The sequence below is a fragment of the Mustela putorius genome, unplaced genomic scaffold (assembly GCF_011764305.1).
Source record: "Mustela putorius furo isolate JIRA1106 unplaced genomic scaffold, ASM1176430v1.1 tig00003858_pilon_pilon_pilon, whole genome shotgun sequence".
Taxonomy (NCBI): domain Eukaryota; kingdom Metazoa; phylum Chordata; class Mammalia; order Carnivora; family Mustelidae; genus Mustela; species Mustela putorius.
In genome coordinates, this window is record NW_025422010.1 from 2,628,266 (window position 1) to 2,647,441 (window position 19,176).

Consider the following 19,176-nt stretch of genomic DNA (forward strand, 5'->3'; position numbering starts at 1 on the left):
CTTATAAACCTGAATGAATAAATACCAAATAAAATTACCTATGGGGGCACCTGGATGGCTCAGTGGGTTAAGCCTCTGCCTTCAGCTCAGGTCATGATCCCAGGGACCTGGGGTCAAGTCCCGTATTAGGCTTTCTGCTCGGTGGAGAGCCTGCTTCCCCTTCTGTCTCTGCCTGCCTCTCTGCCTACCTATAATCTCGTCTGTCAAATAAATAAATTAAAAAAAAAAAAAAAAAAAGCCTACCTATGAAAATGAAAAACAAGATAAAAAATTAGAAAGTAAATCTGAACGAACAGACTCTATGATGTAACCACCACCCAATTACTTACCTAATCCTTACTGTAAATACTGTAAACACACAAAGGTTATGAACTCATACATTAAAATCTATCAACCATGGGCGTCTGGGTTGCTCCGTCAGTTAAGCATCCAGCAGTTGATTTCCGCTCAGGTCATGATCGCAGGGTCATGGGCTCAAGCCCCCCAGCACTCAGTGCAGAGTCTGCTTGAGATTCTCTCCCTCCCTCTCCCTTCCAACCCCAAGGCTTGTATGTATGCGCACTCTGTCTCTCTAAAAGAATAAATAAATCTTAAAATCTATTGTTCGTTTCTTTTGTGAATTTATCTGGGCCACTCATTTTTTCAAACAGATTAGTCCCAGTTTGAAAGCATTCCTAATGGCCTTCCAGAAGCCAAGACTTGGCCTATGTTTCTCAGAAATTCCACAGACACAGAAGAAACTTGGAAACCTGGCGAAGACAATTTGTTAGCATAGTGGGTAAAGTGTTGCCAAGTATTTTGGTTCAGCAGTGCTTGGGTGGAGCAATGCATGCAGCTTCTCACTCATGGTTTCAGCTCAGGTTGTGATCTCAGGTTCTGAGATGGAGCCCTGCCTCTGGCTCCAGACTCAGCAGGGAGTCTGCTTAAAAAACTCTCTCAGGGCGCCTGGGTGGCTCAGTGGGTTAAGCCGCTGCCTTCGGCTCAGATCATGATCTCAGGGTCCTGGGATTGAGTCCTGCATCGGGCGCTCTGCTCAGCAGGGAGCCTGCTTCCCTCTCTCTCTCTGCCTGCCTCTCTGTCTACTGTGATCTCTCTCTGTCAAATAAATAAATAAAATCTTTAAAAAAAAAAAAGACTCTCTCTCCTCCTCCCTCTGCCCCACCCCACACCCTGGATGTGCGAGTGCACACTTGTGCCTTCACTCTTTCTCCCACTCTCAAATAAATACATCTTTGAAAAATATTTCAGCTCAGCTGAATCATAGTCACTTCTGGAGTAGGAGAAAAATACCTGTGGGTGTTGCCCCAAGAGCATGCCCTGGCCGGGGGGTGCACTACCTGAGGTAGGTGGGGGGCTCCGTGCTGATGGACACTGCCTTGTACTTCTCGTCATTGCCGTCAAGAATCTCTTCCACCTCTGAGGCTTTTAACAGCGTCACGCTGGTGGCCAGGGTCGTGTAGCCATGATCTGTAAGCAGAGACGCGGCTGCGGTCACCCTGCTGGTGGGATAGCGGGGAGCAGCAGCCAATCGATGCGGCACATCAAGGTCCTCACATGCACGAGGAGGGACAAGCAGGTGTCACCCTTACTACTGCTAAATGTTGGCCTCTTCCAAAAGGGCGATCTGGATGGAGTGCTTTGGGGATCCTACCGAGTCAACACTCCCAGAGGACTGACTCGCACTGATTTGTGCCAGGAGCACTGGCACAGAGGAAGCACACAGGGCAGCAGCAGCTACAGCGTAGCACAGCCAACCAGTTCTCTCTGGGCAGGGAAGGGAGGCTCCAGAGTAATACCACCAGTGGGAAGAGGTCTGACACCACGGCAATCCACGACACGAAGCAAAGTGGAGAGATGGAATGAAAGATGAGAAATACTTTTCTTTTAAGACAAGAGCCCAGAGAGTTAGAAAGAGCTGCTTCACACCAAACATGAATGCCCGGCCCCGTGCCAGTCAGTGCGTGCCGTCTGGGAAGCAGGACAGAAGCTAGGCAACTCGACCCAGAGCTCTTCGCGGAACCTCAGTCAAGAGATGCTAGCTGTCTGCGCATCCCAACTGGCTTCTCCTGGAGAAACAAATCAGTTATGGGGAAGGTGTCTCCGAAGCAAAAGGCAGAAGAGTCACTGAGACTTTTCACTTGAGGCTTGCCAGGGTGAACGCAAAGCTAGGAACTCACTGCGTTAGTGACTGGTGCTCCACTGGGGGGCAGGGGGCAGACGGAGGACAAAAAGGAGACTTTTTTAAAGCAAGTGAGTGGCAGTGTTATAGCAGCAGATAAAAAAAAGCAGCTCCGGCTCCTGCATTAAAAGAACCACTACTTTGCCCACAGTGGACAAGACCACAGCAGCACCTACAGACACAGGGCAGACAGACAAGCACGCACGTGCACGGACACACGCACGCACACACGCACGCATGCACGGCTTAAGGCGGAGTCTTAACCCAGGCCCGGGGCAGCTCTGTGTAAGGCGTCACTGCCAAGTTCACGTTGCGCCGCATCCAAACTGGAAGGTACAGCGAGATTCTCCCGCCAGAGCCCTCTGAGCATCTACAGAGCACCTTCTGGCCCTGTGCAGAGCTGCCACTGCCAAGGCCCACCCGTGTCTCGAGTGTCGGGCAGCTCAGCCAGCAGGTCCCAGGCACACCTCAGGCACACCAAGCAGGGACATGCACGAGAGCACTAGCACGCCAGCTGCCAGGATGAGGTTCTACGGGATGGATGTGCTCTGGGAAGCGAAGCGGTGAAAGCCCCAGAGGGGAGTGGGAGCTGGGGCCACCACCCGCCGCTCGGGCTGCATGAAGGGTGACGATGGCGACACGCCCACGGCAGATGGCAGAGCATCACAGCATTCCTAAAACGTTTTGAGACCAACATGTCTTCACAGCACCCACTTGAGTCCCGGCCCCGCTGCCCTCACGCCCCCACAGGCCCTGCTAAAAATACCTGACGGGGACCGCTGGCTGTCTCGCCTGAGCTGTGTGGCGAGCCCCGGGGCAACCCTGCCCCGCTAAGGTCAGGGCTGCAGTGAAGACACTCTGGAGTGAAAACGTTTTATCTTCATGACATAAGCGAGTGGTTTTGAAACAGGTTTACAAACCCTCGTGAAGACGCACCCTTAGTGTTAGGTTTTGTTTTTTTACCATGTGACGATGCAACTATTTTCTTCCTCTCTTCCACAGTGGCTAGTCGCCTCCAGAGCGAGGGGTATCTCTTGTACAGAGAACCTCGGAACATACGGAGGTAGTTTCCCACCTATGAGTAAAGCAAGAAGGCTCATTATGAGGGTCACACCTCAATGCAGAAAGAGAGGGTCGTGGTGCAGAGGCTCTGTCCGGCTGAGTGACAAATTGAACATGAGTTACCCTCCGGGCCCCAGGCTTTCTGCAGCCTTAAAAACACATTCTGCTGACATCGAGGGTTCAACAGCAGTGCACATCTGGCCCCCATCTGCCCCTCATGGCAGGGGCCACATCTGCCTCCTGAAGACAGGACCACGTTCTGAAAGGCCTGACAGGACGCTTCTGATGCAGGCTCCCAGAGCTCACTGAGGAGTTCACGGGGATTTTGATTTTAGACTGAGGATCCTGGGCCCTTTCCAGAAATGTAAGGCCTCTTTGAGTTTCTTTTATCCTAAGAACAAGACTTTGATATTTTTACGATCTAATAAACACCAAAAAGGTCTTTTAATTTTAGACAGATGCAGGATAATTTCCCCACAGCCCCTGTTGCTTTGTTTAGTAACAAAACTCAAACCAGGGACACCAAAGGAATTTTCCGAAGAGTTTAAAAAGCACTTACTGGCAATCACCAGATTGCTATATAAATCATTACTACCCCAAACAACTGCTTCAGCTTGTCTGCCCCAGATAGTCAAAGTATGACTTCCTTAATGAAATGAAATCTAGTCTCCAAGTTTTCATCAAGAAACTCAATTATTTCACTGACAGTGCAAAAATGACTGCTTGGGTCCCCTAGCAGGGGACAGTCAGTAGACCGAGTGCCATGTGTGGCTCCACCAGTGGTGAGAAGCCCAGCCCTTTCCTGGGTCTCCTCACTCATCTGTCAAACAGGCAGCAACTCTGAACTTTGCCCCACGGAGCGCCATTTCTATTATTTTTTCCATTTACCTACCTGCACGATATATTTGTTAAATTAAAATGGGTTTCTCCCATTTTCACAAATCAAAGATTGTTACGATTGACAACCAGGGCTGCGGAACAGCCTGATAAAGGAGTGGCCACAGGCAGTCAGTCGCTCATGCTTCATACAGAAGGCACAGACCCCTCTCTGCATTATTTGGCTGAGTATCATTACTATTCAGGGGCAAACAGATAGTTTCCACTAGGTTTTTGGAAAGAAATTGACAACAATGCCCTCCACTATTACTCTGCGGGTCCTGTAGGGCTCCAGAACACTTACATCCTCCCCAAGACCCCTTTGGAACTTGGGAGACTAGGCTTTGCCTTCCTGGCTTTCCCCTACACCAGCCTTCACCCTCTCTGGAGGGTGAAACATAAAATGAAGGTTGGGGCGCACAGGTGGCACAGTCAGTTAAGCGCCTGACTCCTGGTTTTGGCTCAGATCAGGATCTCAGAAGTGTGAGATGGAGCCTTGAGTCAGGCTCTGTGCTGAGCAGGGAGTCGGCTTGAGATTCTCTCTTCTTCTCTCTCTGCCCCTCCCACTTCGTTCGTGCTCTCTTTCTCTCTCAAATAAGTAAATAAGTCTTAAAAAATAATAATAATAAATAAGGAGCACCTGGGTGGCTCAGTCAGTTAAGCGTCTGTCTTCAGCTAAGGTCATGATCCCTTGATCCCTGGGATCAAGCCCCGCATGGGGCTCGCTGCTCAGTGAGAAGCCTGCTTCTCCCTCTCCTGCTCCCCCTGCTTGTGTTTCTTCTCTCGCTGTGTCTCCCTCTGCCAAATAAATAAATAAATAAGTAATCTTAAATAAAATAAAATAAGAAGGTGTGAACCTGGGAACTTCTTAGGGTCCCGTCAGCTCTGTTACTCTGGCTTGGCGAACACAGCTGCCTGAAGATGGCAGGAAAACAATGACACATAGGCTTGCTGCAACTGCAGTTGCCTCCCAGGCAATCCCAGTGGTGTTGCTATGGCCAACGCAACCCTTCCAAGGGGAAGGGGCTCAGAGCCCATCTACCCAATGTTGTCACAGGTTATCAATAGTCAGCTTCCTGATCTAACATCCTTCCCAGACCTCCAGAGGTCTGACAACTGTTAGCCTGGCCCAAGAAAGCAGACGGCTCTCCCCTCTCCCATCTAGGTTTCTACAGACTGGGTCTAAAGACAATTCTCACTCAACAGGGCTGCAAGAGAAGACTACAATTAGCCTTCGAGACACCAAGAAGTGTTTTGGGAAAGATCTTAGAGACACTGAGTCTAAGCATCTCTCACACACGAGAAAAGTGAGGAGGCAGAGCAGAGCTGGAACCAGACCTCCGCCTTCCCATCTCTCAATATACTCCACCTAATAAATGAAAGCTTGCTTTTCAAAAGTAGCATCCAGGGGCGCCTGGGTGGCTCAGTGGGTTAAAGCCTCTGCTTTCGGCTCAGGTCATGATCCCAGAGTCCTGGGATCGAGCCCCACATCGGGCTCTCTGCTCAGCAGGGAGCCTGCTTCCTCCTCTCTCTCTCTGCCAGCCTCTCTGCCTATCTGTGATCTCTATCTGTCAAATAAATAAATAAAGTCTTTTAAAAAAAAAAAGTTTCCACCCAGAGTCAAGGCCAAACTGAGTGCTTTTTCCTGCCCATTAGATCAGGTATGGGCTTCTTTAAACAATGTATCCAGTACCATAGAGAAAACTCCTTAAATGCCCTGTATCCTGCATTTGGGCACTTCCTACAGGTCACTGAGAACCATTCTGAGCTGTGGCACACGGACAGGCATGGACTTCGCTTCCCCACTATGTCTGAAGAGCAGCACTGATGTGAAAACGTGAAAAGTTGATGGATAAATCCTGCCCTTTTGTTTTATAAAAGTTGGTGAAAAATGGACTCTAAAGTCCTGATGCTACTGACAACACTGGTCTCCTAACCCGATACAACTAAAACAAGCCAGAAATCACAGGGTGTCCTCAAAGCCTCAGTGTGACCATCATGAGGCTCCATTCATGCATGCTATGTTCAATCATAAAGACTTAAATCCCCCATTATTTTAAAAAACGGGAAGGAAATGCTGGCATATGATACTGAACACTGCCACAAGGAGCAACAACCCAGGGCATCTTGTAACTGTTTTAGTTCTCCCGGACTGGCACTTATCTCATTACCCAAAAAAGACTCTATGACTTGGTATTTGCACATCTGAACTGCATATCCCCAATTACACACTAGCTGGGGATTACTTTTGGATCAAAAAGGGCTAGTCTGAGGCAATCTAGAGAAAAGCTTAGTTTTTAGTACAAACTCTCACAGAAAGACCAATTGTAGGGTTTTCCTAAAGTGCAGCCGTTTCAACAAAATGCTGTCACTTCCGGTTAAGAACTGAAAATATTTAGAATCTCTCCCTGAAAATTCAAAGTAAGTTCAGGATAGTCCAAGTGTCAATTTCTTCGGAACTGTTGATTGATCTAGCTCAGGGACTGGGGCCTCATCCACGCAAAAGCAAGCATCCTCCTCCCAATTTTCTCATTGGTGAATAAAAGTAACCAACACAATGAGGCATGAAACATCAGTGAGCCCCGTTTCCAACCTGCAATTTCGGGGTCCCAGATGCAGCAATGGAGGAGGGATGCATGCGAAACTTTCAAAATCACTCCCCCAGGCGCCCCAGGGGCTAACCGAAACATCCTGTTTCTCCGCGGCTGCCTGGAGTTGTACCAACTCAGGGCGGAACCAGTGGCTCCTCGTGGTGCCCTAAGCCCTGGCCGCGGTGCGTGCCCCCGACCATAACTAACAGAGTAAGCGAACCCCGAACGAGGAGGTGCGCGGGGCGGAGTCAAACAGGCCCCGCCCCGCTCCTTCCTACGGCCCCCCCCCCGCGCGCGCCCGCCCACCGCGATGAATGGAGATGCGCGTTCCCGGCGCGCAGACCCGCCCCGAGGCTCCCGCTGGGCCGGAGCCGGAGGACGAGAACGCGCCGCGGGCTACCTCAGAGCCGATCATGTAGAACTCGCCATCGTCCTCCAGTTGGAACTTGACAGGCTTCTGCCCGAAGGTCTTGCTCAGCGCCATCATCATCATTGCGGCGGCGGAAGCGGGCGGCCAGGGCCGGGCTGCGAGGGATCGGGAGGACTGAGGAGGAGCCGGGGCGTGCCGAGCTGAGGAGAGCCGAGGCCGGGAGGCGACAAGCGGGCCGATACGGGGCTGGTGCCGCCGCCGGGGTCCTCAGCCGCCGCCGCAGACGACGACCAGGCCGCCCTCAGTGCGCATGCGCGGGGCGTTGACGCTGACGCGCGCGCCGCCGCCGCCGCCCAAACAAAAGGCCGGGGCGCGCCCCCTCGGGCCCTTTAAAGGAGCCATGACCGGTTTTTCCTCCAGGCTGCTTCCCAAGTAGAGGTACCCGACAGAACTTCTCAGGGACAGAAATAGCAGCCGAGGCCCTGACTCAAGCGGTGGTTTTCCCAGCCTCACTTCTGGGAGTAGGTAGGACTCAGTTCAGTGGAGGAGGAGTGAAGTGGGGCCTGAGGCCAGAGCTATCTGTGCCTCAGTTTCCCCACCCAGAAAAACCCAGTGTAGTTGAGTAGATAAGAGGATCCTAAGAACAGATACCCTACTTCCGGGCCCACAGCTGTGCCTGCGGCTGTGGAGATGGGTGGAATGACAACACTGGGTGGGGGAGTGGCATGGGCAAATTTTCCCCAGGGTTGGCAGCATTCCAAGGCCCAGGTGGTATTTGGTTTGGCTGGCAAACTTCTCCATTCCTTCCTTAACTCTGCACTTTGTGACTACAACAGGTGCAGCTGTGGGGTGGTGAGCGAAATTCGATAGCCCTGGCCTGCAGAGCTTACAGCTGGGAGTGGAGCTAACACTGTTGAAAGCATCAAAGCTTCCGTGTGTCTGGCTGCACAACGCAGCAGGTCAACAGCCCACCACTGACAATTTCACGTGGTTCAGTTTAATACAATTGCAGCTGTGATAGGTGAGGCTGGCTGGCCCGGCAAGGTGACCCTTCAGAGTTGGGTGGGATCGGCTGTGCTAACCATTGAGTTTTGTTCTCAAAGACAGCAGTGCGACAGGTAGTATTAGAGGAGAGGGGCTAGGGTGGGACAGGATCAGATAAAGTGACCACCACTTGGTGGAGGATGCCCCAAGGGGCCAGTGGGGAAGCCTAGAATCAATTGCAAAGCCACTCCAGGTGTCCAGCCAGACAAAATGAAGGAATAGAGCAAGAGAAGCCCTAGGCATTGCGTTGGTCCCCAAGGGCAGAAGCTTGGGTGGGTGTGTGGATGGAGTAGGCTGTGACCCTGGCTCCTAAGACAGGAGGCTCCCACCTCCCCAGCTCTTTTCCTCTCCTGGCCTCATAGTTACAGAAAGAACTCAGGCACGCAAGTAGAAAATAACCATATTTAATGACAGTACTCAGTAGAAAAAAAAAAAGGCTTTGTACACACTGTACACACATTTACATGACTTCAGAGGGTCCCAGTGCTGGAATGAGGGCTGGGAAGGATCTAGCCCAAGCCAGGATTGAGGTATGTTGGGGCTTCTAGGGCCCAGGGTCTCCAGCAGGAAACGCCCCTGCCCCAAGTTGACTCTGGACCTTTTGGCCTGGATCCTGGGGGAACACATCACTAGGATCATCAGCTAGAAGGCAGCCAGTTCCAAACACCTACCCAGAGCTGACCTCTCAGGAAAAGGCAGAAGGCTCCCCCACCACATGCCAGCACCCTGCAGGGACCTCACAGCAGGGACAGAATGAGGGCTTCAGCTCCCCAGCCCGGCTGAGGTGCTAACCTGAGGGACAGGGATGGAGACTGAGGGCAGCATGGTTTGAATGTGACCTGCACAGGTTGGGTGGGGCTGGCCCAAGACCACTGTCACCCTCAAGTAACACCAGAGTCTTCTTGCCCAGTCTGAGACAGTTGCTGGCAGGTGACCATGACCTGCATGGCCCTCCCTGCACCCCCAACCCCCCTGAGGAAACACGGGTTCCATCCTGTGCCTGTACCCACAGCCACAAAGATGACCACTGGTCTCTACCCCAGACCAGTGGTCTGGCAGGGGTCAGGAGCCCTGAGAGCGTTGAAGTCGAGGTTAGCGGAAAGTGTTGGCAGGCTCGGTACAGCCGAAGAAGTCAGGGCCCACGAGGCGGGGGAAGCCCTCCAAGGCCTTCACCTTCACAGGGTCGAACTTCCAATAGAGGCGACCACGCAGAAAGTAGGCATAGCCTGAGGAGAGAGGAGGGTCAGGCTGGCATGGGTAGACACTGGGCCCTGCACCTGCCAGTCAGAATGTGTCCAGGTCCAGGCAAAGGGGGAGGTCAGATTGCCGGGGCTTGACCACTGTTGCACTCCTTGAAACCTGCAGGTCCCAGCATGGCCATTCCAGAACCTTCCATCCTTCAGAATCCTACCTTTCCCCAGGTCTGAGCTACAGGTTGTCCAGCTTCACAGATGCCTGGAGTCTCAGAAACTCAAACCCTACCTCTCAGGAAAGCAAGTCTCCCTCCCTTCTCCATACACCACCGACCCCCTCCCTGCCATGTCAGTCTATTCCTATACCTGCCAGTGACTATAAGCAGATGTCCTGAGGCAAGGTGTACCATGCGGGTGACAGAGAGCCCCAGAGCCACCACAGAATATCTCTGCCAGCAGGTACCAAGGTAGGACAGCACAGAAGCAAGCTTGAGATTACAGGGGAGAAAGTAGTGGAATGAACATCAGTCCTGCTCTAGTCCTTTGAGATTGTGGGAAGCCAGCCTGGTGGTTCCATGCTAAGCGGCAGGGACTGCCTGGGTGGGAGGCTTGGCTCCCCATGATCCACCTGAGAGGCACAGTTAGGGACCTCATCACCTGAACCTCTGTTTGCCCCTCTGAAAACTGGCTTTGTAGAAAGTGTTAGGTCGGGGTGCCTGGGTGGCTCAGTGGGTTAAAGCCTCTGCCTTCAGCTCAGGTCATGATCCCAGGGTCCTGGGATTGAACCCCAAATCGGGCTCTCTGCTCAGCGGGGAGCCTGCTTCCCTTCCTCTCTATCTGCCTGCCTCTCTGCCTACTTGTGATCTCTGTGTCAAATAAATAAATAAACTCTTAAAGAAAGAAAGAAAGTGTTAGGTCAGAGGGCTGGTCTGAGAACTGCAGGAGACACACCAGGAGTTTAGCACTGTGCCCAGAACATCATCAGTCCTCAGCGTGCAGCAGTTATTATTTTCTGAATTATGACTCTGACCCTCAGCTTCCCATCTGCAGCATGGGGGCAGAGCACTGCCCTGGCGCAAGGAAGAGGGTGGATGGGGAAAGCCCTGGAGAGAGGACCTGAGATGAGGAGCTAATGCCCAGCCAACTGCTGCGGGGGAGGTGCAGCTCTGGCACTACTGGTACCAACCAGCCACTCCACCCCAACGCACCATCAGCATCCCGGAAGGCGGCGTCGATCTCCGGGGGCACCCCTCGCCAGTCAGTGGCCCGGCGGGGCACAGGGCTGTCTACCCGGCCGGTGCTGAGGTGGAAGCGCCAGTAGTCTCCGCCTCCGAAGAAGTAGATCTTGTTCTTCTCAGGACCCCAGGCCAAGGCGGCCTGGATGGGGGACCCCAGCAGGCCCAGCTCAGAGATGGGTGCAGGGCCCAGGACTGGCTTCTCACCATTGTACACCCAGTACTGAGCACCTGCCGGAGAGGGGAGGTTGCAATGGAGCTGCCCGACGGCTGTGCCCGGCCAGTGTGGACCCATGTGGCCACCACCACTGCCACAGACCTTCCCCCGCGCCTCAGTTTCCTTGTCCATAGAACACTCAGGCCAGTAATCCCATCTGACACCCTTATCCCCAGAGGGAAGTTAGAGCCAGTGGGGATAAGCTGAGGTGCTGCATGCTCTAGAGGTAGAGCTACCTGTGGCAAGCACTTCTGACCAGTCCCTGTGCCCCACCCTTGCCACAGCAGGCTTGAGCCTCTGTGGCTGAAGTCCCTGCCACCTAGAATGTTCCAGGCTCCTGTCTCTCCCAGGTGCAAGTTACAGCACAGGGTCTGGGGTTGCCAGAACCAGATCGAATCCCTGCTCTGCCTTTTCTACACTGTGCCTTCAGGAGACACTGCCCCCCATCTACTCCCCAGAGACCTCATCTCTAGGGCAGGCATGCTAGTCACCCATAACCACCCTCAGGGCACTGTGCCCTGTATGGCTGGCTGGCTGGCTGGCTGGCTGACCGGCCCTCTCCTTGGCCATGATGCTCCCAGCTCCCAGAAGTCTCCTGAGCAGAAACCCCAGTCCCCCTCACCTTGGAAGAACCAGATGTGGCCCTGGGCATCTTCAAAGGCTGCATCCACAGGGCTGGGCAGTCCCTGCCAGTGGCGAGAAGCCAGCGCCGGGTAGCCAGGCTGCAGCCGGCCCCCACGCAGCCGCCACACGAAGCCCGCCTTGAAGAAGAAGAGCTCGCCACGGATGGTAGAGACCGCATCAAAGGTGGCCTCGCAGGCATCCGGCGGGGCTTCCGGCTAGTGCGGGAGAGAAGGGCTTTGAAAGAGCCCGTATCGGAACCACGGAGGGTGAAGGGAGCTGGGAAGAGGGCCTCACCTCCAGCGGGGCAATCTCGTTGGTGTCCACCCCGGGCTGGGGGCCAACAGCTGGGGGCTTGGAGGTGGGGGCTGGCCGTGGTCGCCCGTAGAGGTGCTGGATGCCCCTGCGGTCATCTGGACTGAGGCTCAGCGGGTAGCGGAAGGTGTAGAAGGGGGACATAAGTGCCTTAGCAGCTGTCGTGTGCTGCAGCCCCAGCACATGGCCAAATTCATGGGCCGCCACCTGCAGGAGGTCTGTGCCTGGAAAAGGGAGATAGCCCAGCAATCCCCGAACTTCCTGCTGCAAGATACCCAGGCTCCAGAGCCCAGCACAAGGACTTGTCCCCATTGGCTATGATCTTCACTTGCCCCAGCTGGAAAGGGGGTCCCTAGCCCATACCCTGGTTGTTCCCGATAGTCCAGGTCTCGTCGTAGTCGAAGTGGACATCTCCTTCTCGATGGGTCTTAGGGAAAAAGGCATGAGCCAGGATTCCCCCGGGCCCATCAAATGGCAGGTTGTCCCCATGCCAGTACCTATGGGTGGGTGGGGCAGAGTTAGCTGCCGCTGATAAGTGGGGTGAGCTCCCTGTGGGTTCTCAGGCCACTGATTCACCTGGTGAAGTCGATTGTGATGTCAGCGTGGCCCTCATGCACCTCAGTGAAGGTGAGTGGTGTCACCTCGCTCCACACCTGCAGGGCCTCTGCTACCGTCTGCCGCACCTGCTCCCGCACCAGCTGCCATGGGAACCGGAGGATCCTGGGGGGAGGAGGAGGGGCCTGGGCCTCGCTTGGGACAGCTCCCTGCTGGCTGATGGGCCAGGAGTTGCCCCTGGGTGCTCAGCGGGGAAGCATGCAGGGGGGACACAAGCCAGGTGTGCTCTGGGCCTCAGCTGCGATCCCTCTTCCACAGGGCAACATCTTTGTAAGGGTTTGTATGTCCTTTGGTGCACACAGGTGTCTGCATTTGGTGGAAAGAACGCAGAACCAGGAGGAGCCCCAGGACCCACCTTCTAGACCTGACTGTGCCACTTGCTGTGGGGGGGACCCCAGCCTCTGGCCCCCAACTTGGTTTTAGCTCCCCACCCAGGACATTTCTGAGCTCTGATCTGTGTGACACCGTCATCCTTCATGTGCCTTCTGTCCCAGGGCAACTCCCCACGTCACCTGCAGGAGAAGCCTCAGCTTCTGCATCACTGCCCAGGTTACCTGTCCTGCTCGCTCACCATGGTTCCCACCCGCATGGACTCCAAGCTCTCATCATAGGTCTGAGCAATGACATAGCTAATGCCTAGCTCCCCGAGAGGATAGGCCATGTCTCTTCCAACTACCACAAAATCCCAGGGCCTGGCACTTTCTAGGTCCCCACTAGAGGTTGCCTGGGTGATGGAAGGCCACGCCCCTGCATGTCAAGGGAGCCATCAGCTGTAGCCTTTTCCAGTGTTGACAGAGCTACGGCCCCCTCCGCGGGCAGGCATGGCCATATAGAGTGCTGCCTGTGTGTGCATCTAAGTTGGGGTTCAGGGAGTCAGTCGGTCCACGGATGACTCGGGGGTCAGTGGACAGAAAGGCCTGTTAACCACAGAGATCTAGCTCCAGTACATGTATCAAGAAGCAGAAGAGAGTGGCTGTTCCCACACAGACACTCAGGTTTGTGGAGACATGTAGAATCTGCTTGCATGGCCACTGGCCCCTACCTGTAGGTGAGGTCCGTTTTTTCCCAGCGCCCGCCTGACAGCACGAACCGCTTTTGTCGGTTGCGGGCGCTCAACCCATCAGGCGGGTCAGGCACACCGCAGCGGGGGGGTCTGGGGCTGCTGGCAGGCCGGGGACTCTCCTGGGCAGTAGGGGCAGGTGCCAGGCTGCCGGAAGCTGCTTCATGCCAGGGCTGTGACCCCTTCCTCAGAGGGTGGCGGCGGTGTGCATCCTGGGCAGGAGATAGGACGGCAAGGCTTAATCAGGCCCTGGGTCCTCCCGGCCCATCAGCATACCCATGTGCAGCCCCAGCCCACTTAATGGATGGGCAAACTGAGGGTGAGGGGTACAAGTCATCACACAGCAGGGCCCTTCGGCATGGACAGGCTCAGATTTGCTGAGATTTGTTCCAAGGCACCCTGCTGCCTTCCTGTCCACTAAAGGAGGGCCTGGGCTGCCAATCCAGCCCCCTGGGCCAGTAAGGTCTACTGACTACTACAGTAAGGCGCCTGACTCTCCACACTTCCCCAGGAATAGATCTTACAAAGCTTTCAAGCAAAGGCCAGGAAAGCTCTTCCTGTTCCACCAACTGGCCCCCACTTTTTCTCTTTCCTTTCTTCCAACCTCCCCGCCAAGCCCCACCAACTCTGCCCTCTCCAGTTAGGTGAATGGGCTCTGACACCCACCACCAGCACTCCCCAGTGTGGAAGAGCTGTAGCCATGCAGTGCAGCCTTGATGTGCTCACCTGAAAAATGGGGAGAATACCTCCCCAGTGGCGATCCATGTGTGGGCAGGGGGAAACAGACCATTATCAGTTGCCCAGCCCCCATCCAACCCTGCCCTGCTGGAGTCCTGGCACCAGATGGGCGTTGAATTCTAACCTGGAGCTCCCACCCTCTGCAACCTCCATGGTCGGTCGGGGCGGGGGTAGGGGGGAGGTCACAGTTCTCATGCCTTAAAAACAGCAGAAGCTCCAGGAAGTTGGGAGACACTTCAAGGTCACCCAGCAAGGGCGCAGGCAGGGCCAGGTACAGACTCTGGTGTCCCAGGCAGGAGGCAAAGGGGAGGCTAGTACAGAGCCATGCTGTTTGTTAAGGACTAAGTGTTAGGGCTGACAGGTCTGGGCGGGAGGCTGGGGCCTCCCCACAGCCATATTTGGGGTGGGAGCCAGGCCACCCAGGCTCCACCCTCGCCCTTAGCCTCTGGCAGCTCTCCCAGGCTCTAGGCGTCCCAGGACTCTGACGCCCAGCACCCTCAGTCTCCCAATTCCAGAGCTACCAATAATTCAACCTCCCAGAGCCACCCAGACTCAACCCCAAGAATACCCCATTAGGAAGGGGTCTTCTGAACACCCAGAGGCCACAGCTACCTGGGGTATGAGAAGAAGCCTTTCTAATTTCAGACCAGCTTTCTAATTTCAGAGCTTGCTTCCTGAATGGTTGGTTAGTTCTCTGGCAGAGCCCAGCCTCACTGACTTATAGGTTTCCGTCACTACTGGACTTATTGCTTGGTAAGTACTTCTCATTTGCAGTCCACCTGTATCTAGACTTGGACCCTGCCAACAGTTCACAGCCATGCTCTTATCCCCGTGTGGGATCTCTCACTAACTCCACTGTCTTCATTGCCCATTTCTCAGGTGAGAAAACAGAGCCCAGAGCAGTTAAGCAATTTGCCCCAGGGAATAGCTGGCAGGTGGTAGGTTCCCTCTACCACTCTCTACCTGCTACCTGGCTGTATTCTTCAAGCTGGAGCCACCCTTCCCCTGGAGGAGGGATCCAGGCTGGCCTCACCTTGGTGACAGTAGAGAAGGAGTGGGAAAATTATTAAGCACCTGCTACTTCCCAGGGCCCCCATCAGCTCACTGAACCTCCACCCCAACACCCCCAGTAAGATGGGGAAGATACACATGCGAGGTCTCACGCTGCAGATGTGGATCCCAGGTCTGTGTGCCTAGCCATGGGAGCCTGCCCCTTCTCTTCCCCATACTGCCCCCTTTGACTTTCTGGATAACCAGATTCCTTCCCCCATCCCTGGAACGGGCAAGACTGGGTTGCCCTGGGGGCCTAGAGCCCAGAGCCCAGCCTACCAGGTCTCTTCACACCACTGTTCAGAATTCTCTCATCTTCTCTGCCCTCCCGTGAGGCCTGGAGCAGCGGGCCATGTAGTGAGGGTAAGTAATGGACACACACACCATCCCTTCCTCTCTTGTCTTCATGAAACTCTAGATCCGCGCCCAGACCCCTGGAACATAGCACTCTCAGTCCAACGAAAGAGCCACAGTATGAGATAGGCCCAGTGACATAGGCCCAGTCCTATGTCATGGTCACCCTGGAGGGAAGTCTCTTCCCTCTTTTAGCTGTGACTTCTCTGTCCGTTGAGGATGGCACCATAGCAGAGGGCTTTAAATAACCTTCTTCTATATTGCCTACTGTAGCCTCTTCCCTGGCCCAGCTCCTTGGCCCTGTGGGCCTTCCCCTCCCATACTTAGATATCTGCTCTCCCCAGCTGTGCTACAGCTCCCAGCACTCGCCTGGGGGCCAGCTCCCCCAAAGTTCTCAGACCAAATCATAAATAGGAATTGCACCTAGCAGCAGGGAGCCTGCAGGCCCAGAGAAGAGGGACTGGTGCAGCATCTCCCCCAAAGCCAGAGGGTCAGGCTCATTGTCCATGTCACACTCACTGGTCTTGGAGTGAGTGAGCAGGAGGTGCTAGAATCAAGGTTTCCTTTCCAATATTTGGGGTTTGGAGCCCATCATTTAATGGCTCTTGGCCTCAGTTTCCCCATTACTGGAATGGGACACATGCTCCCTGACCTGCAGACCTCCCACACTTCATCTTTCTGAGTCTTTTCTGGCCCAGGGTCAGGCACCTTAACTGCAAGGCCTGGCACAAAGCCTCTTGCTGATCCCTAAGATTGGTGTGCTTCGTTCTTCCGAGGCTGCTGGGATTCAGTGAGGTGGCGTGGTAGGCACTGACCATGCCTGGCCTCTTCTACACCCCTGGGAGGGTTGTGGAGCAGGCACCAGCACATTTCTCAGAGGAAGAAACAGAGCCCAGAGAGGTCAAGGACTTTGCTCCGGGTCACACAGCAAGTCAGAGAAGAGCTGGGTCTAGACCTGGGGCTCATGCCCTCTCCCCTTACCTCTTCAACTCTTGGCCTAGCTCCAAAACCCACATTCCTGAGAAGTATTTCTTTTTCTGATGCCTTCCCTTCTCCTTTTCCTCAATCAGGAGCCTCTCCTGGGATTGACATGTGGTGGGCACTGAGCTCACTCACCCCTGCCTTCCTCTTGGGGGCACCAAACCACAGCCTCAAACATACTTGAGGACCTTCTGAGGTGACTCCATGTCCTGGCTGAGCTAGAGGCTTGGGGTCAGCACCTGGGTCAATTTCTAATCTAGAAAATGGGAGGCACCCCATAGAGGGGAGAGAAAGGACCCCAAACCAAAAAACTGCTGGGTAAGACCGGCCAGTTTCGCCCCTCTCTGATTGTCAGTTTGCTATTGGTCCAAGGAGTCTTGTTAATAACAGCTCTGCCTTCTACAGTCAGCAGGAGGTGACCGTGATAGGAGGGCACGTGGTCAGACTGTGGGAAAGAATGGGGAGCATCACCACACCATTCTAAGGTGAGGCTCAGAGAGGTCAAGCAGCCCACCCAAGTCGTACACCAGGCAACAAGCAGGTCCCTCTACTGCCCGCCTCCCCCACTGGCTCCAAGAGGGAACACAGCATCGGTCCCACAGGGCTGCGGGGCTTTCATCAAGCTTAAAAGCTGCAAACTGGGATGGATAAATATTTACAGAGCTTTCCTGGCCCTGCCGACACGGCAGCCTGCGGATAAACACGGTGAAAGCGACCCCAAGTGCTCCCTGCATATCTGCGGAGTGATAGACAACAGCCCAGCTCAGACCCGGCCCCGACTGACCCTGCACGAGCGTCAAAGTGGCAGCCACAGGTGACAAGTGTGTGTCCAGCATGACTGGCTGTGCCCTCTCCTCCCATGACCTCGTTTAATCCTAGGTGTCCGGCAGTGGGCACTGTTATCCACCCCCTCTCAACCAAGATGGAGGGGTGGGGTCCGAAGACACAACGGGACTCACCTAGGGCACATGGTTCAAACCAGATCTCCAACTCCTGAACCCAGGGGCTACCCATGGGGATTCCAGACTCTGCCCCAAGCTCAAGGGGACTGGGAGGAGTTGGGGAAGAGGCAGAGCCTCTGGACTGAGGTGCCCCCCGCTCCCTAACCTACCCATCCTATCCTCTTTTGCTCCCAGCCAGGATGGGGCAAGACTGGCCAGGGCAGAGCTGGTGTGAGTGGACAGAGGGGGGCCTGGCTGGTCAGATCTCCTGCCTCACCAGACCATCCCACAACTCCTGCCTGCCACACCTGCTAATGCTCCTATCCCAGCCTGAGCTTCTGGATGCCCCAGCTGAGGTCCAAGGGGCCTGTGGGCCTGAAGTTGCCCTCACTCTGCCTGGCCACTCTTGTGAGTGGTCCCTTGAGGCTCCAGCTGGGCACACAGGCTCTCACACAACATCCCGTGACTGCCCTTCCTCTGGTCACTCTGCTGCCCTCTCACCCAGACTATCTTTTCTCCTAATCACAAGTTCTTCTCTCTTCCCTTTCTCTCCCCATCCCTTTCCTTTCTCAGGGTTTCTGCTGCCCACTCTCGGCTCTTCTTTCTCTGTAGCATGCACGAACGAACACACACACACACACACACACACACACACCCTCCCTGGAGCTCTCACGCTCATTCTGTCCTGGTTTCACACCTCCCAAACTTGTAGGTGCCCAGGTGGTGCCACTTCTTCCGGGCTCAGACTCCATGTGCCGCAGAACAGTGCTGCCCTCCCAGCTCTTCCTTAATGCTCCAGCTCATTGCACGGGTGTAGGTGTGCTCACGGAGGCCACACACCTGGAGGCTGACACCAGCCCGAGTCTTTGTCCCCGCAATGAATAGGAGGCCCTGTAACCACTCCCTCTGCTACCTGGCCCAGCACCACACAGCCCAGCATCTGCAGCTGCGGCCACAGAGGAGCAAGTCCCCAGGCCACCGAGGAGCAGGTCCCCACGCTGGGAAGGGGCGTGCTAGTCTAGCACAGAGTCTCGCCTCACCAGCCGGAGCGATCCCGGCATAGGCTCCACTTGCATACCTCCAGGGACGGAAAGCTCACTATCTTTCACGTTCACTGGAACCCAGAAAGCATTTCGGGTAATGGGCCTCTCCAGGCTACCCCGGACGCCCCCGTGGCTCCAGTTCGGCCCCTGAGCCCAGCCCGCGTGCCCGGCACCCCCTCCGAGAGGAGCGGCCGACCAGCGGCGGGCACTCACCAGGGGCCGCGGGGCCCGGGCCAGCAGCGGCGGCGGCGGGAGCAGCAACAGCAGCAGCGGGAGCAGGAGGACGCGCAGGACCGCGCCGCGAAACCCGGCGGCCCGTGCCATCCGCCCCGGGGCTGCTGGGCCTGCTGGGCCGCGCCCGGCCACCGCCCCTTATAGCCTCTGCCCCGCCTCCGGCCCGCCCTGGCCCCGCCCCTCGTGCCTTTTGTTCTAAACTCTCCCCGTGGTGGCCGCCGCCAGGGTGGGGGAGGTGGACGGGGAGCGGCTGGCCCGGGTGGGGCAGGGGGCTGGCGACCCAGTCCTTCCAGGGGTCGGGCAGAGCCTGAGGTCTCTGAGGCCCAGTGCTGGGTGACCCAAGCTAACTGGCGCAACTCCGGGCCTCAGTTTCCCTGCTGTGCTATGGGGAGTCTGAGAGAAGTTGGGATTTTACTCCTTCTGGTCCCTACCCCCCACCTTTGGAAGGCTTTCCCTA

The 19,176-nt window shown here is 55.4% G+C and overlaps 2 protein-coding genes across 3 annotated transcripts in view; both read right to left on the minus strand.

Moving 5' to 3' along the window:
• SMARCB1 (SWI/SNF related, matrix associated, actin dependent regulator of chromatin, subfamily b, member 1) overlaps positions 1 to 7,399 on the minus strand; it is a 37,280-nt gene extending 29,881 nt beyond the window's left edge. The window contains exons 1-3 of one of the 2 annotated variants that reach the window (XM_004742492.3): positions 7,109 to 7,399; positions 3,143 to 3,254; positions 1,338 to 1,467 (exon numbers count right to left, since the gene is read on the minus strand). In XM_004742492.3, coding sequence (XP_004742549.1) covers positions 1,338 to 1,467; positions 3,143 to 3,254; positions 7,109 to 7,201 — 335 coding nt within the window. In that variant the 5' untranslated portion in view covers positions 7,202 to 7,399. Of the gene's footprint in view, positions 1 to 1,337; positions 1,468 to 3,115; positions 3,255 to 7,108 lie in introns of both variants that reach the window. The other variant, XM_004742491.3, reaches the window with a different exon arrangement.
• Positions 7,400 to 8,510: 1,111 nt separating this feature from the next.
• Positions 8,511 to 18,851, minus strand: MMP11 (matrix metallopeptidase 11). The gene is made up of 8 exons (XM_004742499.3): positions 18,699 to 18,851; positions 13,361 to 13,590; positions 12,280 to 12,423; positions 12,067 to 12,200; positions 11,686 to 11,927; positions 11,390 to 11,606; positions 10,524 to 10,781; positions 8,511 to 9,348 (listed from the first exon to the last, which is right to left on the minus strand). Exons 1-8 carry the CDS (start codon positions 18,807 to 18,809, stop codon positions 9,215 to 9,217), a joined length of 1,470 nt encoding a protein of 489 aa, XP_004742556.1. The 5' UTR covers positions 18,810 to 18,851; the 3' UTR covers positions 8,511 to 9,214.
• Between the last annotated feature and the right edge of the window lie 325 nt (positions 18,852 to 19,176).

Coding starts and splice junctions, on each gene's coding strand:
- MMP11 (XM_004742499.3), bottom strand. CDS start 18,809: ATGGCACGGGCCGCCGGGTTTCGCGGCGCGGTCCTGCGCGTCCTCCTG. Junction 13,591..18,698: donor CCCGGGCCCCGCGGCCCCTG/GTGAGTGCCCGC, acceptor TCTCCTGCCCAG/GATGCACACCGCCGCCACCC. Junction 11,928..12,066: donor GACTATCGGGAACAACCAGG/GTATGGGCTAGG, acceptor TCCCTTTTCCAG/GCACAGACCTCCTGCAGGTG.